General features: G+C 47.4%; 1 protein-coding gene across 3 annotated transcripts; it reads left to right on the forward strand.

The window, feature by feature from the left end:
• Positions 1 to 26289, forward strand: PNOC (prepronociceptin). 3 transcript variants are annotated; one of them, XM_063669458.1, is made up of 4 exons: positions 1 to 45; positions 12119 to 12267; positions 21995 to 22388; positions 25882 to 26289. In XM_063669458.1, exons 2-4 carry the CDS (start codon positions 12142 to 12144, stop codon positions 25965 to 25967), a joined length of 606 nt encoding a protein of 201 aa, XP_063525528.1. In that variant the 5' UTR covers positions 1 to 45; positions 12119 to 12141; the 3' UTR covers positions 25968 to 26289. The 3 variants fall into 3 exon arrangements, with proteins under 3 accessions (XP_063525528.1, XP_063525527.1, XP_054354796.1); XM_063669457.1 differs by lacking the exon at positions 1 to 45 and adding an exon at positions 192 to 307; XM_054498821.2 differs by lacking the exons at positions 1 to 45; positions 25882 to 26289 and adding an exon at positions 192 to 307 and having other exon boundaries at positions 21995 to 22443.
• The last annotated feature ends 1640 nt before the right edge of the window (positions 26290 to 27929 follow it).

The following is a 27929-nucleotide window of genomic DNA, read 5'->3' on the forward strand; positions in this document are numbered from 1 at the left end:
AGCACAGGGAAGGCAGCTGTGGGATCCTGGCTGAACAGAGTCCAGGTGAAGCAGGCTTGAGAATGGATTGATGGGGAGGTGGGGATGTCACAGGTTGATGGCAGAGACGGGGGAAGGGAACAGCCAGGAAGGCTTGCAGGTTCTGCTGTTTGGTTGCTGAAGGGGGTCAGTGTGTGTATGTGTCATGGAGGTGGGCAGGGAAGGGGAGGGCTGTGCGTGGGGGAGAGGATATATATGCTGGTGTGGCTGAGACAGCGGAACCGAGCCTCGCATCCATCGGAGGGAGCCGGGGACTGACAGCTCTCAGGTAGGCAACTGCACAGGGCCCCCAGCCCGACCGCGACTAACTGGACTAACTGCGTGGAGCTCCGGGAGGGCAGGGCCACCAGGGGCTGGCTCCTCGGCCTCTCTCCTTTGTCCAGTGTGGATGCTGCTGGCCTCTTGCGAGATGGTTTCTTCATTCATTTCCTTTGTAGCGCTTGGATGGTGGGGAACGGGGGAGGGCTGAGTCTCTTTTTTAACCTCACACAGACGCAGAAGCAGAAAGAGGGGAACTTGGAAATGAGGAAAAGTTTTGCTTCCCCAGCTGTGGCCCCTACATGGTTGTTGCTCTGTGTCGAGAGGAGGCTGCTGGAGGAGTGAGGTCAGGGGAGGGGCAGGCACTTGGGAGGGGGCTTCCCTTCCACGGGGCGGCCCCCAGGAAGCCCCTGGCCCCCTCATGAGGGTTTTCTCTCAGCGGCTTCCTCTCCGATGCGGTGTGCAGGCTGCTTCTCCGCCTATCACTGAACTTGATGCCATCCAGATGGGAGTTTTTAATCCGGAGGGAGCCCTTCTCCCTTCTGCCCCCAGCAGAAATTGCTACAAATAATGGGGAAGCACCAGATCTGGGGAGTGTGCTTCACCTGTATACACACACTGCTGAGCGCCACGGCGTGTGAATTCCAGAGAGCATTTCTAAGGGCATGACCTTGGTCTCCCAGAACCCCATTCATTTAGAGGGCTCTTCCCTTGCTTGGTATCTCTCTCCCCCTGCCCACCTGAAGGTCTTTGCCCAGGTCACGCAGGATACTCCGTTCATAGTCACCGCATCCCAACTCTCGAGGCTCTCTCAGCCACCTTCTTTCTTCTCGTCTCTTTGTGCATCTCTCTCCCTCGAGTCTTGCTTCCCCGGCTTCACTACCCAGCCCCTCCTCCCCCAGTCTCGCTCTGAACATGGGCAAGTTCTGGGGGAATTTCAAGTAAGGCAGGATGATTCGGGAAATGGACTATTTAAAGCAAGCTGCTTTGGACTTGAATACCCCGATCCTGCGCTTAAACATCTGTGTTTAGCTTCCTCAAGCAGCCCATAATTGCCCCAATTATAACCAATAACATTGTTCGGCCGACTAACAAAAGATGAGCTTTGCACGGCATTCGCCAGCAAGCCCAAACCAGAGTTTTCAACATAGATGGGAAAAGTAACTGCCTGGCTTCTTATCAAAACCTCCCAAAGCAAATACTGCTCTTTTTCGCTGCTTGTGGGTGGCTACTGCATGCACCCTCTTTTTTTCTCATTTGTAAAGTGTGGCAGGGAAATATTCTACAAGCGTACACTGAGGCTGTGTTACCTTTAACAAAAAGGATTCGTGCTCCTTTGGGCTCGCTGAGTCTTCTGCAGGGGAGGGTTCCTGGAAAACCCATCCCCAACCATCACCACCTCAGTAAAAGCAGCAGCTTTTACATCTCCATGTGCCGCCTGGTGCTGCCTGGCGAGGGCGCTGTGGCACAGCCTCGGGTCATTTTGAGGGTGCAGTTTTGTTGCCCACAGGGCAGCAGCCCCTGCTTTATCAGCTGAAGGCTGAGAGTACTTAGGGATTTGTAAAATGCAGGCGAGTTTGCATTGTCAATGAAGGGAGTGATTGCAAGATTAGGCTCAAACCTGTGCTCCCTGGAGCCAGTGACAGGAGCTGTCACTAATCTATTCTGTATTCAATCAATCAGGTAGTTATCGTCTACACTCCACCAAGCAGGGAGGCTTGCAGGGGCTCTAGTAGATTCAGCAGAGGTGATAATAACAGCACTTTACATTTGTACAACGATTTAGGCGCTTTCACACCTATTATCCCAGCAACAGCCCTGTGAGGTGGTGCCATTATCTCGGTGTTGCAGTTGGGGAAACTGAAGCTGAGAGATTAAATGATTTATTCAGTACATGGCAGGGTCAGGACTGAGCCAAGCCATTGTGGCTCCAGTTCATCTCCCCGTTACGGTCAGGGGTGCTTATGAACTCATAGTGGGGTCGGGGGTAGAGGAGAGATATAACACAAACATGAGAAACAATTAGAGGACCATGCAAGGCTGGGTGTAATTCAGTCCTAAATCGCATAATCCAGAGAGCAAGTGCTAGAAGAATTCGGGAGAAGGAGCACTTCCTCCAGGCATTCCTGGGATTCTACCAAGTGAGAAGGCAGGTGGAATTTGGATGGGTCAAGGGCTTTGAAGAGGGAGGCAGCAGCCAGGTCAAACACATAAAAGGAGGGCAAAGGAATTAACATTTCTTGAAACCCACTCTGTGCCAGGCAGTGAGCTAAGCTTGTCTACATGCTTATTTCATGCTAATACACATGCACACATATGCACACGGGTAGGAATGGGAAGTTTCAGGTGAGCGTTCTCTACTTGCACTGACACGGTTCAGTGATCCCTCATTTCCCCATCCAGCTCCACAGCTCCCAAAGCCCACGAAGGAAGCTTTGAAATATCTTGCATTCCGAGTCTGGATGGAGCTACTCCTCAGATATCTTAGGAAAGGGATGGGCCCTTCTCAGAAAACAGGAGCCGTCCTGACAATGAATGGCTGGTAGTGGCTTGAATTGCTGGGCAGTCATGAAGCAAACTGGATTTTCTAAACGCCTTTATTTAAATCCCACAATCGAACATAAAGCTTTCCATCTAATCACAAACTAGTCGTGAGATTTGGAGCACATCGATTTCAGGGGCAAGCCAGTTTTCTGGGCATCTCCCTGGATAGGCTACAATTAGTTTCAGTCTCAATTTTCCATGATCCTGTGGGGTTTTTTTGTTTTTGTTTTGTTTTGTTGTTTTTTTTTTTTTTTTTTCTCAAAATACTGGCAGCTGCTTCAACATTGCAGAAGCACAAAATCATCAGCCCGGGGGCCCAGCCTGGCAGGTGGAGTAGATAGCATGCCTCACCGTGCACCCCAGCTCTGCCATCCCACAATGGCTCGGATCCAACCTCCTCTCTTTCCACACTGGCCTGCAATCTTCCCCCACCCTCCTTCCCCATTCATCCTTTCATTCATTTGGCCAAGGAACATGTGTGGAGTTCCTGATAGGAGCCACACAGAGCAAGTGCCAGGAGCACAGGGCGGCCAGAGCTCTGGCTTCCTCCAAACTCACAAGGGGCTTCAGGAGATTGAGACTTTTGTTTTTATCTTACCTTTCTTAATTTGCACTTTAGTGGATTTTATAATGTATGTAACTTATAAATAAATTAGGAATGTGTACTAAAAATCGACTGCTAGGGGTACAAAGTTAAAGAAGTTTGGCCGGGCACAGTGGCTCATGCCTGTAATCCCAGCACTTTGGGAGGCCGAGGTGGGCAGATCACAAGGTCAGGAGATTGAGACCATCCTGGCTAACATGGTGAAACCCCGTCTCTACTAAAAATACAAAAAAAAATTATTTGGGCGTGGTGGCAGGCGCCTGTAATCCCAGCTACTCGGGAGGCTGAGGCAGGAGAATGGCGTGAACCTGGGAGGTGGAGCTTGCAGTGAACCGAGATTGCGCTACTGCACTCCAGCCTGGGCGACAGAGCGAGACTCTGTCTCAAAAAAAAAAAAAAAAAAAAGAAGTTTGAAGATTGTTGTCCTAGATTCATTGCTGTTTCTCTGTGTTTCCCAATATTTTAGAAAAGAACACTTAATGATTTTATTACATAAAAGTAAATAAAAGCTTTTCTTTCTTTCTTTTTGAGTTGGAGGTCTTGCTATATTGCCCAGGCTGGTCTTTTTTTGTTGTTGTTGTTTACAGACAAGGTCTCACTCTGTCACCCACGCTGGAGTGCAGTGGCACACTCATAGCTCACTTCGGACTCAACCTCCTGGGCTCAAGCTATCCTCCTGCCTCAGCCTTCTGAGTAGCTAAGACTACAGATGTGCACCACCACACCTAGCTAAATTTTTTTTTTTTTGTAGAGCTAGGGGTCTTACTATGTTCCCCAAGCTGGTCTCAAACTCCTGGGCTCAAGCGTCCTAAGTTGCTGGGATTGCAGATGCATGCCAATACACCCAGCTAAAAGTAAATAAAAGCTTTCCAAAATCTACTTAAATTACGTTGCCAGTGTATGTGGGAGTGTGGCCCAGAACCAGGAGGATGGGAGTTGAGGGCTACCTTCCCACCTGCAGCAGCCCTTAACGTGTGTCTTTTTCCCCTCCACACTCTTTCTATGGCTTTCCTCATGCTGCCCGGAAGCTACTTCCCCCATGAAGCCTTCATCTCCTTTTCCTCTTCCCTTCTTCCCTCCTTTCTCACTTCCAGGAAAGGACAAATATCTGGCCATTTATAAAATCAAAGAATATTAACCATCTCATCTAACTGCCTCTTCTTATAGAGGGAAAAGCTGAGGCCCAGAGAGAGAGAAGGTCTCGCTTACAATCCCACAGGTAACGACAGAGCCAGACTAGAAGCCAGGACTCTTGTTTCTGAGCACAGCTCTTGCGCGTTCATTTCTCCCCAGCCTGGGGAATGCTTGACCTGTGCTGGGCTGGGCAATTGTTCTTTCCTCCACCTCCTCTATGCTGTCCCCCTCTTTCCAGGTGGAAATTTAGATCAGAGCAGAGACACTTGAAGTGTAATTGTATCAGCCAGAAGAGGAAAAGAAACTAAAGCAGCCTCTCTCCATAATAGCTGGTAAACAAGCACAAGCTCCATTGTAGGAGTCTTGTCTGCTTGGGTCTAAGAAATGGGGCATCGGGAAGACCCACCTATCTTCTGATGGACATGCAGCTAGTGCGCAATGAAGGATCCCTGTGTGAACTGGAAAGAAGCAACGATAAAGAGGTTGTCATCAGCCTGGGCACAGTGGCTCGTGCCTGTAATCCCAGCACCTTAGGGAGGCTGAGGCGGGAGGATCATTTGAGGTCAGGAGTTTGAGACCAGCCTGACCAACATGGTGAAACCCCGTCTCTACTAAAAATACAAAAAAAATTAGCCAGGCCTGGTGGCGGGCACCTGTAATCCCAGCTACTCAGGAGGCTGAGGCAGGAGAATAATTTGAACCCAGGAGGCAGAGGTTGCAGTAAGCCGAGATAGCGCCACTGAACTCCAGCCTGGGCAGCACAGCGAGACTCCATCTCCAAAAAATAAAAAGTAAATAAAAAGGTTGTCATCAGACAGGGAGTGCAGACTTCAGCACAAGAGGAAGCCCTACACGAAGACAGCTGCAGGGATCACTGACGGACAGGATCAGACATGAGTCCCAGCTCTGCCATTTCAAGTTATATCAGCTCCTCAAGCCTCAATCTGCTCAACTATAAAATGGGGATGAAAACACTTACCCCATAGGGTGATGCTTATAAAGCAATTAGCGCAAAGCCTGGCTCATAGTGCTCTAAAGTCATAGTAGTAACATGATTGCTATGAAATGCAAATAGATTCCACCGCAATGAAATGCCATCAGAATTTGGCAACCTTCCAAAAGCAGAAACAGTGTGTAAAGTTGATGGTTTCCCAGAACACACGATTTGGAGTCAACACACCTGAGTTTAAGTCCTGGCTCTGCTACTTATAAACTGGATGATCCTAGTCAAATTGCTTAACCTCTAAGAGTTTATGTTCATCTTAAAAAGGTGGGTTGATATTAACCCTAGATTATAGGGTTGTATAATATATGAATATAAAATTTTTTGGTAACCTGTCAAGAATATTCTCTACATGTGGTCGATGAAAAGGATGGAGGTGTATCTGCCTCTAGCAAAAGCAGTCCCCTCTTCTCTTCTCTGCTGGCAGCATCAAAATTACAGGACTTCGAATAGGTCATAAGACAAAACTCAATTAGGGTCCAGCTTCAACTAAACCTGCATATGTGATTCTCCAAACAGATAAGCAACTAATTATATTGCCCTTGGAAGCAAGATTACATGCAAATCGATTAAGGCCAAGCCATAGTGGTATTTTATCTTTATAAACAGCAAGGCACAATTAAATTTATGAGGTGTCATTACCAAAAGAAAAGGCAATTCAACATTTCTTTATTCAATATGAGACGCCCAGAATATAGTATTGCCACATAGAAGTATTAGCTGAGCTTGGCTCACCAAGTGAAATACAAGCCGTGTAAAATTCAACCTACTCAGGTAACTTTTTATTTACTGATGTTTGCTATGGTTGTATAAAAATAGCAACAACCTGTCACTATTCCCATTTCACAGTTGAGAAGACTGAGGCTCACAGAAGTGAAATAATTTGCACACAGTCCCACCAATACAAAGTATAAAGTTTCAGCATCAATGTAACAACAAACCTGTTATTATCCCCACTTTGTAGTTGAAACGACTGACCATCTCAGGACTTGTCCGCAGTCACACAGGTCCACAGTGTAAGGTTTAAACACAAATATAACTCGTGAGTTAACTAAGTACTCATCTCCATTTAAATACAGAACATCATCCAGCATGTAGATATAGTCAAGACTTCTTACAAATGAAAAACATCTACTGAGTTTTCAAAGTTCAAAATCTGATTTAACCTAGAACACAGTTGTAGTAGGTGTTGGGAGGTGTATGAGAAAATACAGAATGCTGTCTCTTTTATAATGATGTTTACATAATTTTGAGTTTTCACCGACATTAATCTCATTTTAAAGCTTGCAAGCCACCTGTAGGGTGGATGGAACTATGTGGTCATCTCCACTTTGCGGATTCGTGAATTGCACGGGGGAATGGACAGCATTGAGTATGGACGGCTCCTCAAATAATCAGTGGAGTCAATTGTTAAAAGTGAGGGGAGACAAAGAAGGGTCGGGAGGTTGGAGTCTGAAAGGTAGATGTGCCTCTGACCCACAGGGAGGTCCTGGCTAGAGCCAAGGACACTCAACAAGGTCTCCCCAAGTGCCAAGCCGCAGGGCCTCACATTTCACCTGCAGGAAGACTATCAAATGGAGCATGCACTACGTGTCCCAGAAGCTCATCTTCCTTTTACACCTCGCCCCTAAATCCCATTTACCCAGATTTTGAGATGGCAAACATCAGTCAAACCAGCCAACATTTCCTGAATGTGCAAGTTGCCCCAGTTAATGAAGTTCATGAAAAACCTCAGCCAGAGAGCATTTTGCTAACATCTGTCACAGCTTGTCAGCTCAGCCTATGCACACATTCTGTATTACAACCTCACATTAGGAAGGAAAGGAAACGGCTCCTTTTCTCCTCCCGTCCCTTTCTTCTGTGACGTATAGCCACTGCCACCATGTGGCTGTAGAGGGCACAGCCACGCTGTTTGGAACAAATTCTACAAAAATGTCTAGAAAGACGGAAACTTAGTAGAATGAGAAATGTAAGGCCAGGCATGGTGGCTCATGTCTGTAATCCCAGCACTTGGGGACGCCGAATCAGGTGGATCACCTGAGGTCAGGAGTTCGAGACCAGCTTGGCCAACATGGTGAAACCCATCTCTACTAATAATACAAAAATTGGCTGGGCGTGGTGGTGCACTCCTGTAGTCCCAGCTACTCAGGAGGCTGAGGCAAGAGAATTGCTTGAACCTGGGAGGTGGAGGTTGCAGTGAGCCAAGGTTGTGCCACTGTACTCCAGCCTGGGCAACAGAGTGAAACACCGTCTGAAAAAATAAAAAAGAGTGTTAGAGTCAATGCTGCATGCCAGGTTCTTTCCTTCTTTTCCTTTCGTATATATTCTTATTGCCTGTCAGTGCTATTTTAATTGCTTACAAACATTAACCCACTAATCATCCTCTGAGATAGGTACTAATTTCATCCCATTTTTGCAGATGAGGAAATGAGAAATCAAGTACAGCTAGCAAGCTTCAGAGCTGTGATCGGAAGCAGGCAGTCTGTAGTCATTAGCAGATGAGAAAGCACACATCACCGCCACTCTGCAGCATGGGTCTGTTGTGCCTGTGTTGATAGATGGGGCCCCCGAGGCTTGCTGGCCTCCCACTATGATGTGCTCTTCCAGATGCCAGGGCAGCAGAGGAGACTGATCTAACTCAGACCAGGGGGTGGACATGGCTTCCCAGAAGGGATGATGCTAGAGGTGTGTGTGAAGGATGAGTTGGAGAAGGATATTCTGGGCAGAGGGAACAGTAAGTGCCAAGATAAAAAGACATTAAGAAGCCAGGCACAGTGGCTCATGTCTGTAATCCCAGCACTTTGGGAGGCCGAGGCAGGCAGATCACTTGAGGTGAGGAGTTCAAGACCAGCCTGGCCAACATGGTGAAGCCCCGTCTCTACTAAAAACACAAAAATTAGCTGGATGTGGTGGTGTGCACCTGTAATCCTGCTACTCAGGAGGCTGAGGCATGAGAATCACTTGAACTTAGGAGGCGGAGGTTGCAGTGAGCTGAGATCGCGCCACTGCACTCCAGCCTGGGCGACAGAGTGAGACTCTGTCTCAAAAAAAAAAAAAAAAAAAAAAGAGAGACATTAAGAGCCTGATAGAGTTGGGAGCTACACATGATTGGCTGAGACTAGAGGCTATGCGAGGTTAGGTGTCAGGAGATGAGGCAGGAGTTGGTCGGTGCTAAGTCCTTGGAGCTCCTCCTGACAGCAACAAGGTTATAAAATTAGTTTAAATATAAGGTGACATCATCAGATTGGAGATGGCTTGGGGGGAAGCCAGATCATTAGGTGGACTAATTAGGAGGCTATTACAATAACCAAGGCAATAAATCTCAACTAAAGCCCTGGTCCTTGGGATAGAGAAGAAAAATTCATTTCAAATGCATTTGTGATACAGTCATTTATGTAGACACTGTGTTCATTATTTGTTTCAAAACCCGTCTCAAATGTGAATTCATTGGCCAGGTGCAGTGACTTATGCCTGTAATCCCAGCACTTTGGGAAGCTAAGGTGGGAGGAACACTTGAGGCCAGGAGTTCGAGATCAGCCTAGGCAACATGGCGAGACCTCATTTCTGCTAAAACTTTAAAAACTAACCAAGCAGCCTGGGCTCAAACAATCCTCCCAGCTACTTGGGAGGCTGAGGTGGGAGGATTGCTTGCGCCCAGGAGTTCAAGGCTTCAGTGAGCCGTGATTGCATCACTGCACACCATCCTGGGCAACAGAGCGAGACCGTCTCAAACAAACAAAAAGTCAATTCATTGATTTAACAAACACTTACTGAGCACCCCAGTAGTCATCATCCTCTGGGTATGAAATGCTTTGATGATGCACAAGAAGAACTGGGGTGAGCTCAGCTGCAGATCCCTCCTTTGTTCACGTCCTTCTCATACCAGCACTTCCCAAACTTTGGCATGGATACAAGTCACCTGGGAATCTTGCTAAAAATGCGTATCCTTACAAAAAATTAGCGGGACCTGGTAGCATATGCCTGTAATCCCAGCACTTTGGGAGGATGAAGCGGGCAGATCACAAGGTCAGGAGTTCGAGACCAGCTTGGCCAACATGGTGAAACCCTGTCTCCACTAAAAATACAAAAATTAGCCAGGTGTTGTGGCATGTGCCTGTAATCCCAGCCACTAGGGAGGCTGTGGCATGAGAATCTCTTGAACCAGGGAGGTGGTGGTTGCAGTGAACTGAGATTGTGCCACTGAACTGTGCCACTGAACTGAGATTGAGACTCTGTCTCAAAACAAAAACAAAAACAAAAAGACAGGCAGATCCTGATTCAGTGGTTCTGGGGTGAGGCCCAAGAATCTGCATTTCTAACAAGATTCCAGCTGGTCTGCAGGGTGCATTGGAGTAGCAAGACCTTCTACAGTTCCTCAATATCATCTGAAGAAAAAGCAATAAAGGCAGTCATTTTTGGTTTTCTAGACTGAACTCTTTATTAAGGGAACTGCATACAGTGAAATGCACAGAATGTAAATGTACAACTCAATGGGTTTTGGCAAATGGATATGCCCCTGCGACTTCAGTCAAGAACATTTACATTTCTAGAAAGTGCTTTGTTCCTTTTCCATTTAATCCTCTACTTAAAGGTGGTTCTACAGGGACCCAAAATGATACAGTCCAGGGAAGCATCTTTCAGATTCAGAAGCCTTGATCAAAAGATAAGTTTCAAGGAGAAACAGTGAAAACTGCACACCTTTCAGGCAATCCTACATAAGACTGCAAACCACTGATCTAATCAACCAATCCTTGGAGCTACTATCTTAGAATAGTTTCTTCGTTCGATTTTAAATAGCAAGTTCCACATGCCAGGGCCTGTGCTTGGCCTGGAATGGCAAGGTGAATAACATGGCCCTTTGCTCGGGAAGCCAACTGTCTTAGTCTGTCCAGGCTACTGTAACAAAAGAGCGTACACTGGGTGGCTTATAAACAACAGAAATATCTTTTTTTTTTTTTTTTTTGAGATGGAGTCTCGCTCTGTCACCCAGGCTGGAGTGCAGCGGTGTGATCTTGGACCACTGCAACCTCCGCCTCCTGGGTTCAAGCAATTTCTGGCTAATTTTTGTATTTTTAGTAGAGATGAGGTTTCACCATGTTGGCCAGGCTGGTCTTGAACTCCTGACCTCTAGTGATCCACCTGCCTCAGCCTCCCAAAGTGCTGGGATTACAGGCATGAGCCACTGTGCCCTGCCAACAACAGAAACAACTTTTTCACAGTCCTAGAGGCTGGGAAGTTTGAGATCAAGGTGCCTGCAGATTCAGTGTCTGGTGAAGGTCTATTTCCCGGTTCTCAGATGTTGCCTTCTTGCTGTGTCCTCAAGTGGTGGAAGGGACTAGCTAGCTCTCTGGGGCCTCTTTTATAAGGGCACTAATCCCATTCATAAGGGCTCTAGTCTTATGATCTCATCATCTCCCAAAGGTTCCATCTCTCTCTCTCTCTCTTTTTTTTTTTTTTTTTTTTGAGACAGAGTCTCGCTCTGTCAACCAGGCTGGCGTGCAATGGCACGATCTCGGCTCACTGCAACCTCCACCTCCGAGGTTCATGCAATCCTCTTGCTTCAGCCCCCCAAGTAGCTAGGATTACAAGTGTGTACCACCACACCCAGATATATATATATATATATATATATATATATATATATATTTGTATTTTTAGTAAAGACAGGGTTTTGCCATGATGTTGGCCAGGCTGGCCTTGAACTCCTGACCTCTAGTGATCCACCTGCCCTGGCCTCCCAAAGTGCTGGGATTACAGGCATGAGCCACTGTGCCTGGCCCAAAGATCCCATCTCTTAATACCATCACCTTGGAGGTTAGGATTTCAACATAGGAATTTTAGGGAGACAGAGATAGACCATAGCACTAGCTCACATCTAACAGGGATAAGAGGCAAGCAACTGGAAGAGAGAATTCGGGGCATAAGGGGATTGGGGGCATTCCTGGCTGCAGCAGGGAAGGCCAGGAGGATGAAAGGAAGCACTTGAGTCATTAATAAATGTCGTATTTTACTCATCTTACTTTTGCACAGCACTTTGCAAAACTCCCCTTACAGATCTCATTTCATCTTCACAATAGGCCTGTGATAAGGCAGGTGCCACTGTTCCCCTTTTATGGGCTATGAAAACTGAGGCTCAAAGTGGTTGATTTAATGTCACATGCTGGTAAACTGCAAAGCGATGCCTTTAGCTCCCAAGAAAGCTGTCTCTGCCACCACACAGCTGCTCCCAAAAGTGCCTGTGTGGTGTCGAGGCCAGCCAGGTGGCAGGAATCACAGGGGTGTCCTGCCACCCAGGACTAACCCAGGAACCCAGACACTAACAAGCCTGTGTGTGAACACTGAGACTAGGTGATAGGCCGGGTCGCCTATGGCCTTGACAATTTACACCCCTGCAAAGTGAATCGCGGGCCCCTAGTGCCGTCCTGCCGGAGACAGCAGAGAAGTGTCTTTCCTGCATTCTCTGGGTTAGGGTCTCTGGCCCTGAGCAGCCTCCCAAGAATGGCTGTACTCATTGCCATGCTTCCTGTATGTTCCAGCACCTGCTTCCTGCTCCTGCACCATGAAAGTCCTGCTTTGTGACCTGCTGCTGCTCAGCCTCTTCTCCAGTGTGTTCAGCAGTTGTCAGAGGGACTGTCTCACATGCCAAGAGAAGCTCCACCCAGCCCTGGACAGCTTCGACCTGGAGGTAGGTCCCCAAGGCCAGGCAGAGAGGCTGTCCTCCTCCCTGACTACCTCCTCCCTCCCTACTCCAGAGCAGACTCTGAGTGAGAAGCCAAGGCCTCTCCCACAGCTCACAGGACTTGCCCAGCACTACATGGCCCATAGGAAACAGATCAGACAGGAGCTGCTCTTCTGACCCAGAACCTTACAATCTTTCCACCTTACCACCTGCAGGAAGAGCCCTGCCTGTGATGCCAGGTCATTCCCAGGATTAAAATAATGTTACTCATTTCAGAGAGTTTGGCAAATTCAGAAAAGTATAAAACAAGAGAAATTTAAATCCCCCTTAATTACACCAGTCAGAGAAAGAATCCTACTTTTTTTCACTTACTATATTATACCAGGATAAATTTCCCATGTTATTATTTCTTTCCATGAGTATAGTCTACAGTTGGCCCTTGGTATCTACAGGTTTCACATTCAAGGATTCAACTAACCATGGATAGAAAATATTCAGAAAAAAATAAAAAATACTAATACATCAATAAAAAATAATACAAATAAAGCAATATAGCATAACAACTATTTACATAGCATTTACATTATATTAAGTATTATAAGTAATCCAGAGATGATTTAAGGTATACAGGAGGATGTGCATAGCCATTTTATTGATTATTTTTATTTTTATTTATTTATATTTTTTGAGACAGAGTCTCACTCTGTCACTCAGGCTGGAGTGCAGTGGTGCGATCTCAGTTCACTGCAACCTCCACCTCCCGGGTTCAAGCAGTTCTTCTGCCTCAGCCTCCCAAGTAGCTGGGATTACAGACGCCCACCACCACGCCCCGCTATTTTTTATATTTTTAGTAGAGATGGGTTTCACCACATTGGCCAGGCTGGTCTTGAACTCCTGACCTCAAGTGATCCACCCACCTTGTCCTCCCAAAGTGCTGGGATTACAGGTATGAGCCATCATGCCCGGCCGCATAGCCATTTTATATAAGGGACTTGAGCATCTGCAAATTTAGTATCCTGAAACCAATCCCCTGTGGATACAGAAGGACCGTGTAATTTGTTTAACCACTGAACACGTATGTGCCCTTTATTTTATTTTATTTATTTATTTATTTATTTTTTTGAGACAGAGTCTCGCTCTGTCGCCCAGGCTGGAGTGCAGTGGCGTGACCTCGGCTCACCACAAGCTCTGCCTCCCGGGGTCACACCATTCTCCTGCCTCAGCCTCCCGAGTAGCTGGGACTAAGGCGCCCGCCACCACACCCGGCTATTTTTTTTTTTTTTTGTATTTTTTGTAGAGACGGGGTTTCACCATGTTAGGATGGTCTCGACCTCATGACCTCGTGATCCACCCACCTCAGCCTCCCAAAGTGCTGGGATTACAGGCGTGAGCCACCATGCCCGGCCTGTGCTCTTTATTTTTGATATTGCAGATAATTCAACAGTGAACCCCTTAGTACTAAAATGCTCTCCTATATTTTAAATTTCCAACTTAAGGTGCAAATCCAGTATTAACTTTTTCTTCATTAAATAAACTGCTTTGTCAACTATCTACATTTCAGTCCAGATAGTTACTCCTCTCATATTAAATCCAGTAGAGCTCAATTGTTTTTTACTTTATAGTCAAATAACTTCCTTCAAAAAATGCCATCTTTTAAACCCCTTAACCTTTCAAAACAACCGGAAGCACCACAGTTCCTTAAGGCAAATGTACAAATGTAGAACCGAGTATTTTCAGGGAGACTAACACACCCTGGTGTCTCCCACCTCCAGGTAACAGAGGAGGAGATAAAATCCAGCAGACCCAAAGCACCAAGCTCTTGGGCTCAGTGGTTTTCAAGCCCATTTTCCAACCAGTCATAACTACCCAGGGCATCTCCAGTTAACCAATTCACTTACTATATTATACCAGGATCAATTTCACATGTTATTAACATTATTACTTTCCATGAATATAGTCTACAGTTGGCCCTCTGTTAAGTGATTACAGTAAATGTCTCCTCTTACTCATCCACCATGTTTCTCTCTGAGCTCCTACCCTGCTGATGATTCCCTCCTTCAGGAACCCCAGCCCTGTCTCGGTCCATGAGCCTCATTCTCTTCCTCACTCTAGCTACTGTGTTGGTTCCTTGTCCTCTCCCCACCCCCTACACATAAAGGATCACCAAGATTCTCTGCTTTTCACCTCCCTCTGAGAACCCACCCATACATCCCAGGCCTTCTGCTCCCTCCAGGCTGCAGAAAACTCCTAGAGGCACCCTCCTGACCTCCTCTCACCTGGGCTCCAGACCCGTGTTCCCAATCACTTTCCACAGTTCCCAGAAATCCTGCCTTCTCTTCCTGCCCTGCCATTGTGCCTGCCACAGCCTCCTCCCCCATCCATAAATCCCACTCGCACTTCAAATCCCAGATCAAGTGTCCCTTGGTAAGAGAACACTGCACTGATTCTCCACCCACCCCAGTGGAGTGGGCCCTCCTTCCTCATGTTCTGATTGTTAGTCGTATCTGCAGGACTCTCTCTCCCCATATGGAGTGAGCTTTCTTTACTGATGGATCTGGGTATTCCAGCACACAGCACAGTGTGTGGCACAGAGCATAGCTCAATAAACACATCCCATCCCACGGAAATTGGAAGATTCTAAGACCATTAGTCTCCTAATAGGCACATCTGCTGCAGTCTCTGTAAAGGTTTTACGTTTCCATCTTTCAGAGACTCAAAAATTTGGAGCATGTCTGCATCTCTCCATAGCATCTTAAGTATCTGGGGTCTAGACAACATTATCAGCTCTACTTCTTTGAAACAAGTCAGAAAATGGACCCGTAAAAGCCTCACAATGGGGGACTATCACCTTCACAGTGCTCACTAACCCCCCCGGAGGATGTGGCTGCCTGCTTGTTTTTTTTCTAGTTTGTATTCACTTTTAACCTATGTTTAGGTTTAATGAAATGCCTAGAATGTAGGCACTCAAATCCCATTTCCAAATCTGGCAGCCCTTGACTATGTCCATTCTGTGAATGATCAGGGGACTCATATTTCAGCAAAGGTCACTTCCCCAGTCCCTCCACCAAATTACATAATCCTGAGCTATTCCCAGGGTCCTCTGGATCCTTGGCTTCATCAAGAAACTTTTTATTTCTGCTCCTAGTAGACTGAGTATGGCTGCTTGTTGTTAGACTATAATTTTTATTGGTAAACGACTCACACCCAAACCCATTGCAACGTCCTGGTCTTTAACCTGATTGTGAATGGTACTTACTTCATCAGCTCAAGGAGAAAAAACTGGATTCACTGAGTTGTTTTAGAGACAAAAATAAGGCAACCAATCCCCAAGAAAGAGTGTGGGGAAATTTATTTCCAACTCCCTAAAATTTGGCCTGGTGCAGTGGCTCACACCTGTAATCCCAGCATTTTGGGAGGCCGAGGCAGGTGGATCACTTGAGGCCAGGAGTTCTAGACCAGCCTGACCAACAAGGCGAAACCCTGTCTCTACTAAAAATACAAAAATTAGCTGGGCATGGTGGTGCTGTAATCCCAGCTACTCAGGAGGCTGAGGCAGAAGAATCACTTAAACTCGAAAGGCAGAGGTTTCAGTGAGCTGAGATCATGCTACTGCACTCCAGCCTGGGGGACAAAGTAAGACTCTGTCTCAATCAATCAATAAAATTCCCTAAAATTCTACTGAAAACAAGCTACCTTCTGGTAGTTCTTTCTATCTTCATGAAACGAAAATTCTAATGAGGTGACTGGCAGTAGGAGTTCCTTATATGTTTGTCTTCTATGCTCATCTGCTGTATTTGTCCTCAGATATTCTAGCAGGACCTCACAAAGCAAAGAGCTCCCAAATGTCTCTTGGTCAGAAGTGGTGTGACTCTTTAGTGGCAGAAACTTGACCACCTTTGTGAGCTGCTCCTTTCATCCCCAATGGGTTCATATGCCTGTTTCCCACTTTGTACTCTAATCTTTGAGCCCAGACACCCAAATGGCCATTTGCTCACTTTCCCCATAAGCCCAGGTTTACAGATCAATTTGGCAGCCATCTGAGACTCCAGATGCCCATACGCATTCTGGCTTAATATAGCAATGCCATCAGCGTGGGCTGCCAAAACGTGTCCAGCTCACTTAATAAGCCATTAACCCATCTCTGGAAAAAGGCTGGTGAGTTCCCCACACCAGAGGGTCAGGCATTAAGCTCCTATGCCCATCTGGTGCTACAAATGCTGTTGTGAATTTAGCTTCCTCCTATTTGCCCCAAACCCTCTCCTAAATCAAGAGTTGAGATGATTTTATTAGCATCTAATTTATCTAACAGTGCATCAAGTCTGAATATGGACTGTGGCATCTGGTTTGATCACACAATTTCATTTTCTCTGACTGACACAAAATCTAATTACCATCTGGGCTTAGAAACCCAGGGGCTCACAGAAGATCTAAGCACCTCCAGGTTTAACAACTCTTCCACTTGTTTCCGTAAACCGACGGAGCAGAACAATTCAACAAGCAGTTTGGGGCGACTATTCTGCAAGGATTGGACCAAGCGTGCTCAAAAGTCAGATCCAGCTCCCTCACTCTACCCTTCTATGACTTTCCCAGTGCTAGCCACAATTCTCTGCATCCCTGTTGACTTTGTAGAGCAGAGTTTCTCAAACTTGCCACTATGGGCACTTTTGACTGGGGAATTATTTGTTGTGGGGGTTGTCCTGGGCACTTTAGGATGTTTAGTGGCATCCCTGGCCTCTAGGTGCCAGTAACACACACACACACACACACACTCGCCAGTTCTGACAACCAACAATGTCTCCAGAGATTGCCAAATGGCCCCTTAGTGGGCAAAATCACTCCCAGTTGAGATCCACTCCTGTAGAGTACTAACTCAACAGGATTCTGATCTGAAAGAATATACTACACATTGATTCTAGCTGGTTTTCTTCCAAGTATTTCAGGAGCAGGCTAAGTACAGACCCAGGTGACTCTTTCTCTGTAGGAGTCTTTAACCACCGTGTTCCGTGATGGCTTCTTCCTCCTCAGAGCAAGTTCCAAAACAGGATTTCTCCAGGTATCATCCAGCCTCAGAATCACCTGAGCTGTTGCTAAAAATACAAATTTCTGGGCCCCACCCTTGACTTAGTGGATCAGAATCTCCAATGCTTTGGGCTAAAAATTTGCATTCTAACAAACTCCAGTAGCATTTTTTTTTTCTTTGAGACAGTCCCGTTCTGTCACCAAGGCTAGAGTGCAGTAGAGCAATCTCAACTCACTGCAGCCTTGACTTCCCAGGCCCAAGCAATCCTCCCACCTCAGCCTCCCACGTAGCTGGAACTGTAGGCATGCACCACCACACCCCACTAACATTTTTATTTTTGTAGAGATGAGGTCTCCCTATGTCACCCAGGCTGCTCTCAAACTCCTGGGCTCAAAGGCGCCTCCCTCCTTGGCCTCCTAAAGTACTGGGATTATAGGCAGGAGCCACCACGCCCAGCACAGTAGCAATTTTTATAGAAAACTCCAGAAGTTTGCAACTCCATTGTTCTTAAGGCAGCCCTGCCTATCTAGGGAAGTTACCTATCATTTTTTATAATCAGTAACATTGCAGGTGTGAAAAAGTAGTTCCCTTCATCTCCCTGCTGAGGTCATTCTGTCAGCAACTAGGTTCCATGTGTTAAGCATCTCTAAGCAAAAGCTAAATGAAAAAGGCATGCTCAGAAAAACCATGGCTTGAGCATCACTAGGGGCCAGTGTCACCTTCTGTGACTAATAGGTGGACTTGGACAGGTTGCTTCTTGGAAACTCTACCAGGGAAGGAAAGGAACACTCCTGTCAGACAGTCCCTGTCTGTCCCCTCCAGTCCATTGGAACATGGGCAATACTCCCATTCAAACCTCAGCTCTTGGTCTCATAGAATCCTTCTTCTTGCATGAATTGCCACCAATTTATATTGCAAGCACACAGAGGTAGCTGAGTAGATGTCTTGGACTGGGCCGCAAGGCATCTTTGAGTTCTTGTTTAGGTTATGCTGTTATCTAACCCTGTTGTTTTGGACACATTACTCAACCACATCATAAAATGCAAAGGTTGAATTATATTCATGATTTGCAAACCCAGGCAAATATCGGAATTACCTAAGCTTTGTAAAATTAAGTTTTTAATTCCTTTGTAAAAATAAGTTTTAATCCCTGCTTCTATTCTTCAGAGATTTAGTTGAGTCTTGAAATTCTGTTTTGTTTTTTTTTTGAGTCGGAGTTTCACTCTTGTTGCCCAGGCTGGAGTGCAGTGGTGCATTCTCGGTTCACCACAACCTCCGCCTCCCAGGTTGAAGCGATTCTCCTGCCTCAGCCTCCCAAGTAGCTGGGATTACAGGCATGCACCACAAGGCCTGGCTAGTTTTTTGTATTTTTAGTAGAGACGGGGTTTCTCCATGTTGGTCTGGCTGGTCTCAAACTCCCAACCTCAGATGATCTACCCGCCTCAGCCTCCCAAAGTGCTGGGATTACAGGCATGAGCCACTGCGCCTTGCCGAAATTCTGTGTTTTTAAAAGCTCTGCAGATGATTGAGACTCACATCCAGGTGTGGGACCCTTTAGACCAGGTGTGGGCTCTGTCTCCAAAGAAAAAAAAAAAAGAATAAAAGAATCCTGGAATCCTGGACTAATGGCACAGATGAGTAATCAGATAAGCAAAGGGTGGCAGCAGGGTGACAGGAGCTGCTGCAACTGTGTGCATGCTAAGCACTAGGGGCGTCCCAGTCCTGGTTGCAACTAGCTGCAACCCCTGTTCTTCCAGGGACTTTTTCTCACCTCTTTTCATTCCCTTCTTTTATACTCTTAGCTAAATATAAAGTGACTTCTTGATTAATTCATCTCAGCTCAACAAACCTCTACTGAAACCCTACTCTTTACTGGAAGGAGAAGATTCCTGCAAGGGATTCACACATGAGTAAGATGTGGTCCCTAACTTGTCATATTCTGCCTTAGAAGGTGTGGCAATTTAATGACATAAAGCATTAAAATTTCCACAAGAGGAATACAAAGTTCTGTGGGAAGACAGAGGCAGGAGAGAGCGATTCTTGCCAGGGAACTAGAAGGTATCAGAGAGGGGCAGCACTGGAACTTGTCTGGGTCCCAAAGGATGGATGGAAGGATGCAAGGAGGTCATTGCATCCGAGGGACAGAGAGAAAGGCATGCGGGTGCGAGGAGCTTTGCAGTGTTTAAGGCACTAGGAACAGCCTCATAGGCTTCAAGGGGTGTGTGATGAAGAATTGGAAGTAAGACCTAGATAGTGGGCTGGACTAGGTGGTAGAGGGATTTGAATGCTCTGCTCAAGAGTTTGGAGCTGTTTTATGGATATGATAAACAATTAGACAGCTGTGGGCAAAGTAATGACATAATTAGCTACTCTTCAGGAAGGGTATCCTGCCAGGGGTACCACATTGATGACAGTGGCAAAGACCAGAGATGCGGAGATCAGTTAGGGACCCACTTCACCTAAGAGGCACTTAGGCGGTGGTAGAGGGAGTGGGAGGAGGGGCAGAACTGTAGACTGGCAGGATGGGGGCGGTAAGAGGGGAGGAAAAGATATGCCCAGGGTTTGAAATCTGAGTCAACTGGGGAGTGAGGTGCCACTCAGAGATAGGGACTGAGAGGTCAAGCAGAAGAACAAGTGTATCAGATAAGAATGAAATTCACCTGCTAGTAACAAACACCTAAAGTGACAGTGGCTGAAATCAATAGATTCAGTTCCTCACAAGGAGTGAGATGGGAACAGCCCAGGGCTGCGGTGGCAGCTCCAGTCTCCTCTCTCTTCTCTGCCAGTCGGCAGCTTCTAGCCCATGACTCCCATCCTCTGAGTGGCTGCATGGTTTCTAGATGGCAAACACAATGTCAGCCCAAATGTCCACATTCCAAGCAGAAAGTTGGAGGAAGAGGAAAACGGGATGTTCCTCCCACTTAAGTCAGTCTCCTACTTTCTTGGAAACCCCACCTGATGCCTGATCACTTCTTTTTTTTTTTTAGGCAAAGTCTCACTCTGTCACCCAGGCTGGAGTGCAGTGACATGATAGCTCACCGCAACCTCCGCCTCCCAGGTTCAAGCAATTCTTTTGCTTTAGCCTCCCCAGTAGCTGGGATTACAGGCACCCACCACCACACCCGTCTAATTTTTGTATTTTTAGCAGAGATGGGTTTTTGCCATGTTGGTGAGGCTGGTCTCAAACTCCCGGCCTCAAGTGATCCGCCTGCTTTGGCCTCCCAAAGTTCTGGGATTACGTTTCCTTTTTTTTTTTTTTTTTTTTGAGATGGAGTCTCGTTCTGTCGCCCAGTGTGGAGTGCAGTGGCACGATCTCGGTTCACTGCAAGCTCTGCCTCCCAGGTTCACACCATTCTCCTGCTTCAGCCACCTGAGTAGCTGGGACTACAGGCGCCCGCCACCACGCCCAGCTAATTTTTTTTTTTTTTTTTTTTTTGTATTTTTAGTAGAGGCGGGGTTTCACCATGTTAGCCAGGATGGTCTCGATCTCCTGACCTCATGATCCACCCGCCTCGGCCTCCCAAAGTGCTGAGATTACAGGTGTGCGCCACCGTGCCCGGCCTACACTTCCATTTTTATGCTCTCAGCTACTTATGGCTCCAAGGAAGCTTGGGAAACATATATGTTGCCTTTAGGAATAAAACAGTGTTCTGTGCATAAGGAGAAGGGGAGATGAATACGGGCCAGTTGCAGCCTCTGCCCCAGAAGGTGACCTGGAAGCCAGGCAGGAGCTCCATGCTATGATGAGGGGCTCTGCCTACTGACTCACAGCAGTAAGGTCAGGTTGAAGTGGGGTTTCCAGCTGGCTAAGGCCAGAAACCTGGACTGAAATTAGGGGTGAAGCCAAAACAGCAAATAGGAAGAAAAGCTGGGGGCAGAGGCTTCCAGGAGACCCAATCAGAACCAAGAATGTGGGAGGTGGGGGCCCAAGGTCAGAACCAGCCAAGAGGGGGTGGAGAAACATCGTGGTCCAGCTGGTGGCTAGAAGTCAGGGTTGGCAGGAGAGGCAGAGCAGAGTGTTCCTAGGAGCCGGGCGGGTCTGCTGGGCTCAGGTCTGATGATGGCATCTCTCCCCCCACCTGGAACTGGATCACAGGTTCAGCCCCGCACGTCTGGCCTGCTTACACCCCACAGGGTCTTGACCCCCATTTGCTATAAATGATACACAGATAGTGACGACTGCTGTACGCGGGATGAAAAATTAACAACACCTAGGTAGATCTTTACATGGTGACCTTAAAATAAACCTGCAGATTTGACTACATACTTTCACATCCCCAATTTCTTTAACCCATATGACCTTCCACAAGCCTGAGGAGAGAACAAAATAAAATTCTTTATGGGTGATGGTCATGAGCTGTGCTTGGCTCCAAAAACCTGACTAAAGATGTAACAGGGTACGGTGTTGGGCGCATTTACCCTGTGTTAACTTCCTATGTTAACGTGCTGTGACACCAGAGGTTAAGTTACGCTCACCTCTCTGAGCCCTGGTTTCTTTGTAAAATGATGGAGCAGGGTCAGATGATTCTCTGTTTGTTTCCAATTCTGAAATTCTACAAACCTAAAAACCTGTGTAAAACTGCTCCACGTTACTTGATAAATTAGATGCTTCAGAAGCACTTGCACTGGTGCAGTGGGCCGGATCTCCTCCCTCGCCCTGGATTAACAGAGGTCCTTGTTCCTTCTCCCCTCCTCTCACCCGTATCTTTGCAGGTGTGCATCCTCGAGTGTGAAGAGAAGGCCTTCCCCAGCCCCCTCTGGACTCCATGCACCAAGGTCATGGCCAGGAGCTCTTGGCAGCTCAGCCCTGCCGCCCCAGAGCATGTGGCGGCTGCTCTCTACCAGCCGAGAGCTTCGGAGATGCAGCATCTGCGGCGAATGCCCCGAGTCCGGAGCCTGTTCCAGGAGCAGGAAGAGCCCGAGCCTGGCATGGAGGAGGCTGGTGAGATGGAGCAGAAGCAGCTGCAGAAGAGATTTGGGGGCTTCACCGGGGCCCGGAAGTCGGCCCGGAAGTTGGCCAATCAGAAGCGGTTCAGTGAGTTTATGAGGCAGTACTTGGTCCTGAGCATGCAGTCCAGCCAGCGCCGGCGCACCCTGCACCAGAATGGTAATGTGTAGCCGGAAGGGGCGCTCCTCCCAGCTGTACCGGCCACTGCAACCCATGAGTGAGTTGGGCACCAATAAGCTGGGGGCAAGGAGCGACCTCACACACCAACTGTCTTAGCCTTGCTCCCAGGCCTAGAAGCACATTCATCCTCCCGCCCCACCCACCCCCCCACCACACACACACACCCCGCAAGTAGTCCAGCCCACCCTTTCTCTAGGCAGCAAAGATTTTCCTAAGATTGCACCTTGAAGCTGACCACTTCTGGCTAGAGACTGGTTACCATGGGGATAATAGTAGTATGTTAAGATAACTAATTCCTATCACTCCCCAGGAGCTTAGTTACTATGGGGACAGTTAAGTGGACCAATGAGCCCACCCGGTTGCCACAGCAACCAGTCAGCTCACCTTTCCTCGAGATTGTCTCTCTAAACACCAAGAGTGGGACCTACTCTTAGCCATTAGCAGAGTCCGATTACCACAGCTATGACGATGCTATTTCATCTTCAAAGACGGCTTGCCTATCCCCTCTCCTTTCCCCAGCTGTCAGAGTGCCTGGCTCCATGGAAACATTAAGTTTCCCATTTTACCTGGCCAAAGAGTTCCTGTTAAGATAAGGAGTTGTGGTTTCTGCTCTTCCTCCTTCCACAAGCCATTTGTCCATCCTGCCACCTTGCCAGAGAGGGACTGATTCCTTGTGGTCAGCAGTATCATTACTGAGCAAGATGTGGAGAATTTGGTCCAATGGATCTAGTAGCTACTAGAATATGGACTAAAGGGGTTCATCTTCTTTCCTCCATTTCGCTTCTTTCCAGCGTGCCATTTTTGTTTTGGTTTTGTTTGCTTGCTTTTATTCCTCTCTTTCTTCCTTGTTCTTTCTTCTGCTCTGTTCCTATCCCCACAGGCACCTTATACAAGTCCACATGTCTAATAATATACATCAAAGACCCTAATTGATTGCCTGTTCATTCAAAACCCAACTTTCCTTAGGATATCAACCAATACATCACTTTGAGTGGCATTGGCAACCTAGCACAGTAGAATTTTCTGAAGATTTAGGAAAGTCCCAACCATCAAGGCTATGTGCCTTAATTTGTATATGGGAATATGATCATCTGCAGAGTCCCATACGTCTCCTTAAATAGCTAAGAAACTTGCCGGATTCATCCATTTTGCATTGCTACAAAGGAATACCTGAGGCTGGGTACTTTATAAACAAAGTTTATTTGGCTCACGTTCTGCAGTCTATACAAGAAGCATGGCACCCGTATCTGCTTCTGGTGAGGCCCTCGGGGAGCTTTTACTCATGGCAGAAGGCAAGGGGAGCTGGCGTGCCACATGGCAAGAGGGGGCAAGAGAGGGTAAAGGGGAGGTCCCAGCCTCTTTAACAACCAGATCTCCCATGAACTCACTACCATAGGGTGGGCACCAAGGCATTCCTGAAGGATCCACCCCCATGACCCAAACACCACCCACTAGGCCCACCTCCAACATTGGGGATCACATCTCAACATGAAATTGGAAGAGGACAAACTTCTAAACTGTATCATTGTCCTAACACAAAGAACCAGTCAGATCATCAAAATCACCCCAAAACATTCCCCAAGTGGGGCTTTTCCCTGAGTCCGAGCATAAGAGAAAAATGTCTGCATGTGCTATTTTATGTTGCGTCCCATGTGTCAGAGGTAGCCGTGTCACTAATAACCTTCCTTGACAATATATCAGTACATGTGCTAATGTTTGGTGCCCACACTTTAGCATGGAGACGGCCCCTTTGCAGGTAGGCTAGCATGTTCACCACAGGCCTGTTACCAAATATGGACACGTGTATTAAGTTGTGAAGAGAAAGCTGATGTGTTTATTTTAGCAGGATGACTCATCTCCAAAGGCCCCAAATTAACCTGCACGGCTTTTGAAGTCGTACTCACTCTTGGATCCTTCACAAGCCTCCTATTTCTTTCTAACACGTATCTGCACAGCACCTAACAGTAAATCATTCAGAAGTAGCATGGGTTGAATTCTTTCAAATCTTAAAGACATTCTTCTTTAAAGTGGCTCTTCAGGGACACTGAAGCTCATGTCTAATTCTGAACGATGGCAATGTTCTTTACCTAAACACAGTTGAAAATCAGGCCCATTAACAGGAATCCATTTATTTTTAAAAAAATGATTTGAGCCTCTATCCAGGCAATTGGTTTTTCTAATCTTCTATTATGCTTCCAACTGAGAGGCACTGAAACAAAACCGGTAAGGAGCTTCTGTCTGTGGCTCTGCTCAAATGTCAAGTTCTGGATGGAAACTGGAAACATTAACCAGCTCATTTGGGTATTATTGATGACTCTCCTTTCTCCTTCTGCAACCATCTCTCTGTTTCTTTTCCCCCAACATGCACAGTTGGTGAGTTCCAATATGGATATTTATGAGTCTATAACAGCCAGCTTCAACCTTGTTTTCATCCACATACACACACCCCAACCTGCCCTACACATGATGGAGATGTCTCCATCTTGGGGGACTCTTGTTACCAATGCTGTCCTTGACTTCTAAGATACCTAATACTAATCGACATGGAGAAGGCTGGGAAGAAGTGGGGCCACCTTACACTGGAATGGGATAAAGAACCCTATTCAGGGCCGGGCACAGTAGCTCATGCCTGTAATCCCAACGCTTTGGGATGCCGAGGCAGGTGGATCACTTGAGGTCAGAAGTTTGAGACCAGCCTGGCCAACATGGTGAAACCCCATCTCTACTAAAAATACAAAAATTAGCCACTTAGCCACGCGTCATGGTGGGTGCCTCTAGTCCCAGCTATTTGGGAGGCTGAGGCAGGAGAATCGCTTGAACCCAGGAGGCAGAGGTTGCAGTGAGCCAAGGTCGTGCACATTGCACTCCAGCCTGGGCGATAAGATCCAAACTCCGTCTCAAAAAAAAAAGGACACTATTCAGAAAGTGTAATGATGTCCTAAGAAGGAAAGGTGTTGGGGTGCAGGCCCACCTCTAGACAGAACTTGTCACAGCTGGTCTTGGGGGTCTGCCTTCCTTTCCCCTGACCCTATACTGCCTTCCTCTTTTCTGCTACCCTTAGGCTTTGACCCTTCTAGACAATGGAAACTGAGCACATTCATTCGTGGTCAGGTATCAGTGCCATCAGGCTCAAAGAGCACTTGCAAAGAAAAGAACTGTAAAACAAGGGCACTATTTCACATGGGCTCCAAATACCAGCGAGAACTGTTCCCCGGGAGAGGGCTTGCACTGTGCCTATCGAGTCACAGCCCACAGACCTCCCCTTTAGTCTATTAGTCCTGCCAGTAGACCCGGGGCTGGGGGAGCAGATGTGCAGAGGAGCTGAGGACCCCTCTGGCTACATTAGAAACGATTTCTTTGGGTTGATAGCTTTTCTTTGCCTCCCTTTCACTGCTTCCATCTCTAGGGGGAATAGAAAAGGGTCAGAAAAACCATCAGGTTTGCCATTTTTAAATCATTTCTGTCTCCCCAGGTGTCCAGGTGATCCCCCAAACAGCATGTGTCCAGCCCCAGACCTGCCGCCTGGGAATCAGGATTCCTTCTTCCCCAAGGCACTGAGCGCCTGCAGATCCAGCAGGCTTCGTTCGCCTCCAGAATCTCCCCGTCTGATTGTTCCTCCCCAGCCCCCTGGCATGTTTCACCACAACCCTGTTGCTACATCAGAGTGTATTTTTGTAATTCCTCTAGCTACCATTCCAATGGCCCCATCTCTCCTGCTCACCCACCTCTTGCCCCTTCTAGGGGCAGGTGAAAGGAATAGGAAATTGAACCTGGGGTTTTGACTCGCCACTGCCATAACTTGTTTGTAAAAGAGCTGTTCTTTTTGACTGATTGTTTTAAACAACGATTTATCCATTAAACTTCTACTAAGCAAATGGTTAATAAATTGGTTTGATGTTTTTAAGTGAAGTGACAGAAGCAGACTCTGCACACACACAACCAGCGCTGCGGCTCCCGGGAGGCAGAGGTAAAAAGCGCATGGCACTGCTGTGTAGAAAGGAGGATGGGCAGGCTGGGCGCAGTGGCTCACGCCTATAATCCCAGCACTTTGGGAGGCTGAGAAGGGTGGATCATGAGGTCAGGGGTTCAAGACCAGCCTGGCCAACATGGTGAAACCCGTCTCTACTAAAGATATACAAAATTAGCCAGGCATGGTGGCACATGCCTGTAATCCCAGCTACACAGGAGGCTGAGACAGGAGAATCACTTGAACTCGGGAGGCAGAGGTTGCAGTGAGCCGAGATTGTGCCATTGCACTCCAGCCTGGGAGACAGAGCGAGACTCGGTCTCAAAAAAAAAGAGAACGGGCAAGGTGCACCCCGATGGCACAGTGCCCAGATCCAAGGGCAGCAGGTGGGGGGATGCACATGGCTGTGTGAATGGATGGGGTAGAGAGAGGGCAGGGGCTCTCCAAACCCCTGCGTGCATGAGCACCGCAAAGAGGCAGGCTGCTGGCCCCACCCCCCAATTTCAGATGGTAGAAATCTGCCTTTTTACCAAGCTCCGGGTGGTGCAGATCCTGCTGGTTTGGGTCCAATGGACTGGGACACACAGCAAAGAGCAGGGCGGAGAGAAACCTGCTGATGCCACTTTTATCTCCAGCTTCACACGTTAGGGTGTGTCACTGCCAGAGTCCAGCCGAGAAACACAAGGCAAACCAAACCGAGTCTGTCGGGGAGAGTTAACCGTCTACACGAATGGGCAGGGTTATAGAAGATCAGCAATGGATGGAAAGGCGCTCTGTTGGGAGCCGGAGAGCTCTGGTAGGGGTAAGGGAGTTCCTGAACCCACAAGGACTCTAGCTCTCCATAGCTTTCAGTAGAGAAATACAGCCATTTACTCACACACTGTGGGAGCCAGGATTCAATACCCTCACTTCCCTCTCCTCCCCACTTTCAAACTCCAGCCTGATGTCTGTCAGCCAAATCCAACCAGAAGCTGGAAAGTTGGGGGTCAACCCACTGATGCAGCTGCGAAGGTAGGGGTAGAGGGCGAGCTACAGATGGAGAAGGCAGGTAGCTAACTTGGAGGGGGACTTGGCAAACGCAGTAAAACAGGTAATTCTATTCAAGGTGTTCTTAGAGGGATGAGCTGGAACAAGGACACAGAGAAGGTGAGAAGGAAGTCCCTGACTGCACCCCCAAGATATAAAAAAAAAAGGCAAAAAGGAGGGAAAAAGAAACTACTTTGTGGGCTGCTGGGCATGGCTGACTCAGGCCATAATGAAGTGCCTGAGCATGACACCCCCACTGGCCAGCAATGTGAAGGGTCCCTGCAACCCACCCCAAGAGACACTTCACAGTCCCCAAAGCTCCTCACTGCCTCTTTGCCTTCCCTATTTCCCAGAGCCTCTTCCTATAGCTCCTGCTTCTCCCCACCAGAGGGATGACTCAGTGCAGAAAGGATCCTGTCGGGCTTTCCACCTGCCCCACCACTACCTCGAATTCTTATTTTAAATATACCTTAAACGTTTAAACACATTTCCACAACTTCCTCAAGCAAGCCTGGTTTATTTGACTT

Source organism: Pongo pygmaeus, chromosome 7 (genome assembly GCF_028885625.2).
Source record: "Pongo pygmaeus isolate AG05252 chromosome 7, NHGRI_mPonPyg2-v2.0_pri, whole genome shotgun sequence".
In the NCBI taxonomy this organism is placed as follows: Eukaryota; Metazoa; Chordata; class Mammalia; order Primates; family Hominidae; genus Pongo; species Pongo pygmaeus.

Coding starts and splice junctions, on each gene's coding strand:
- PNOC (XM_063669458.1), top strand. CDS start 12,142: ATGAAAGTCCTGCTTTGTGACCTGCTGCTGCTCAGCCTCTTCTCCAGT. Junction 12,268..21,994: donor TGGACAGCTTCGACCTGGAG/GTAGGTCCCCAA, acceptor GTATCTTTGCAG/GTGTGCATCCTCGAGTGTGA. Junction 22,389..25,881: donor GCGCACCCTGCACCAGAATG/GTAATGTGTAGC, acceptor CTGTCTCCCCAG/GTGTCCAGGTGATCCCCCAA.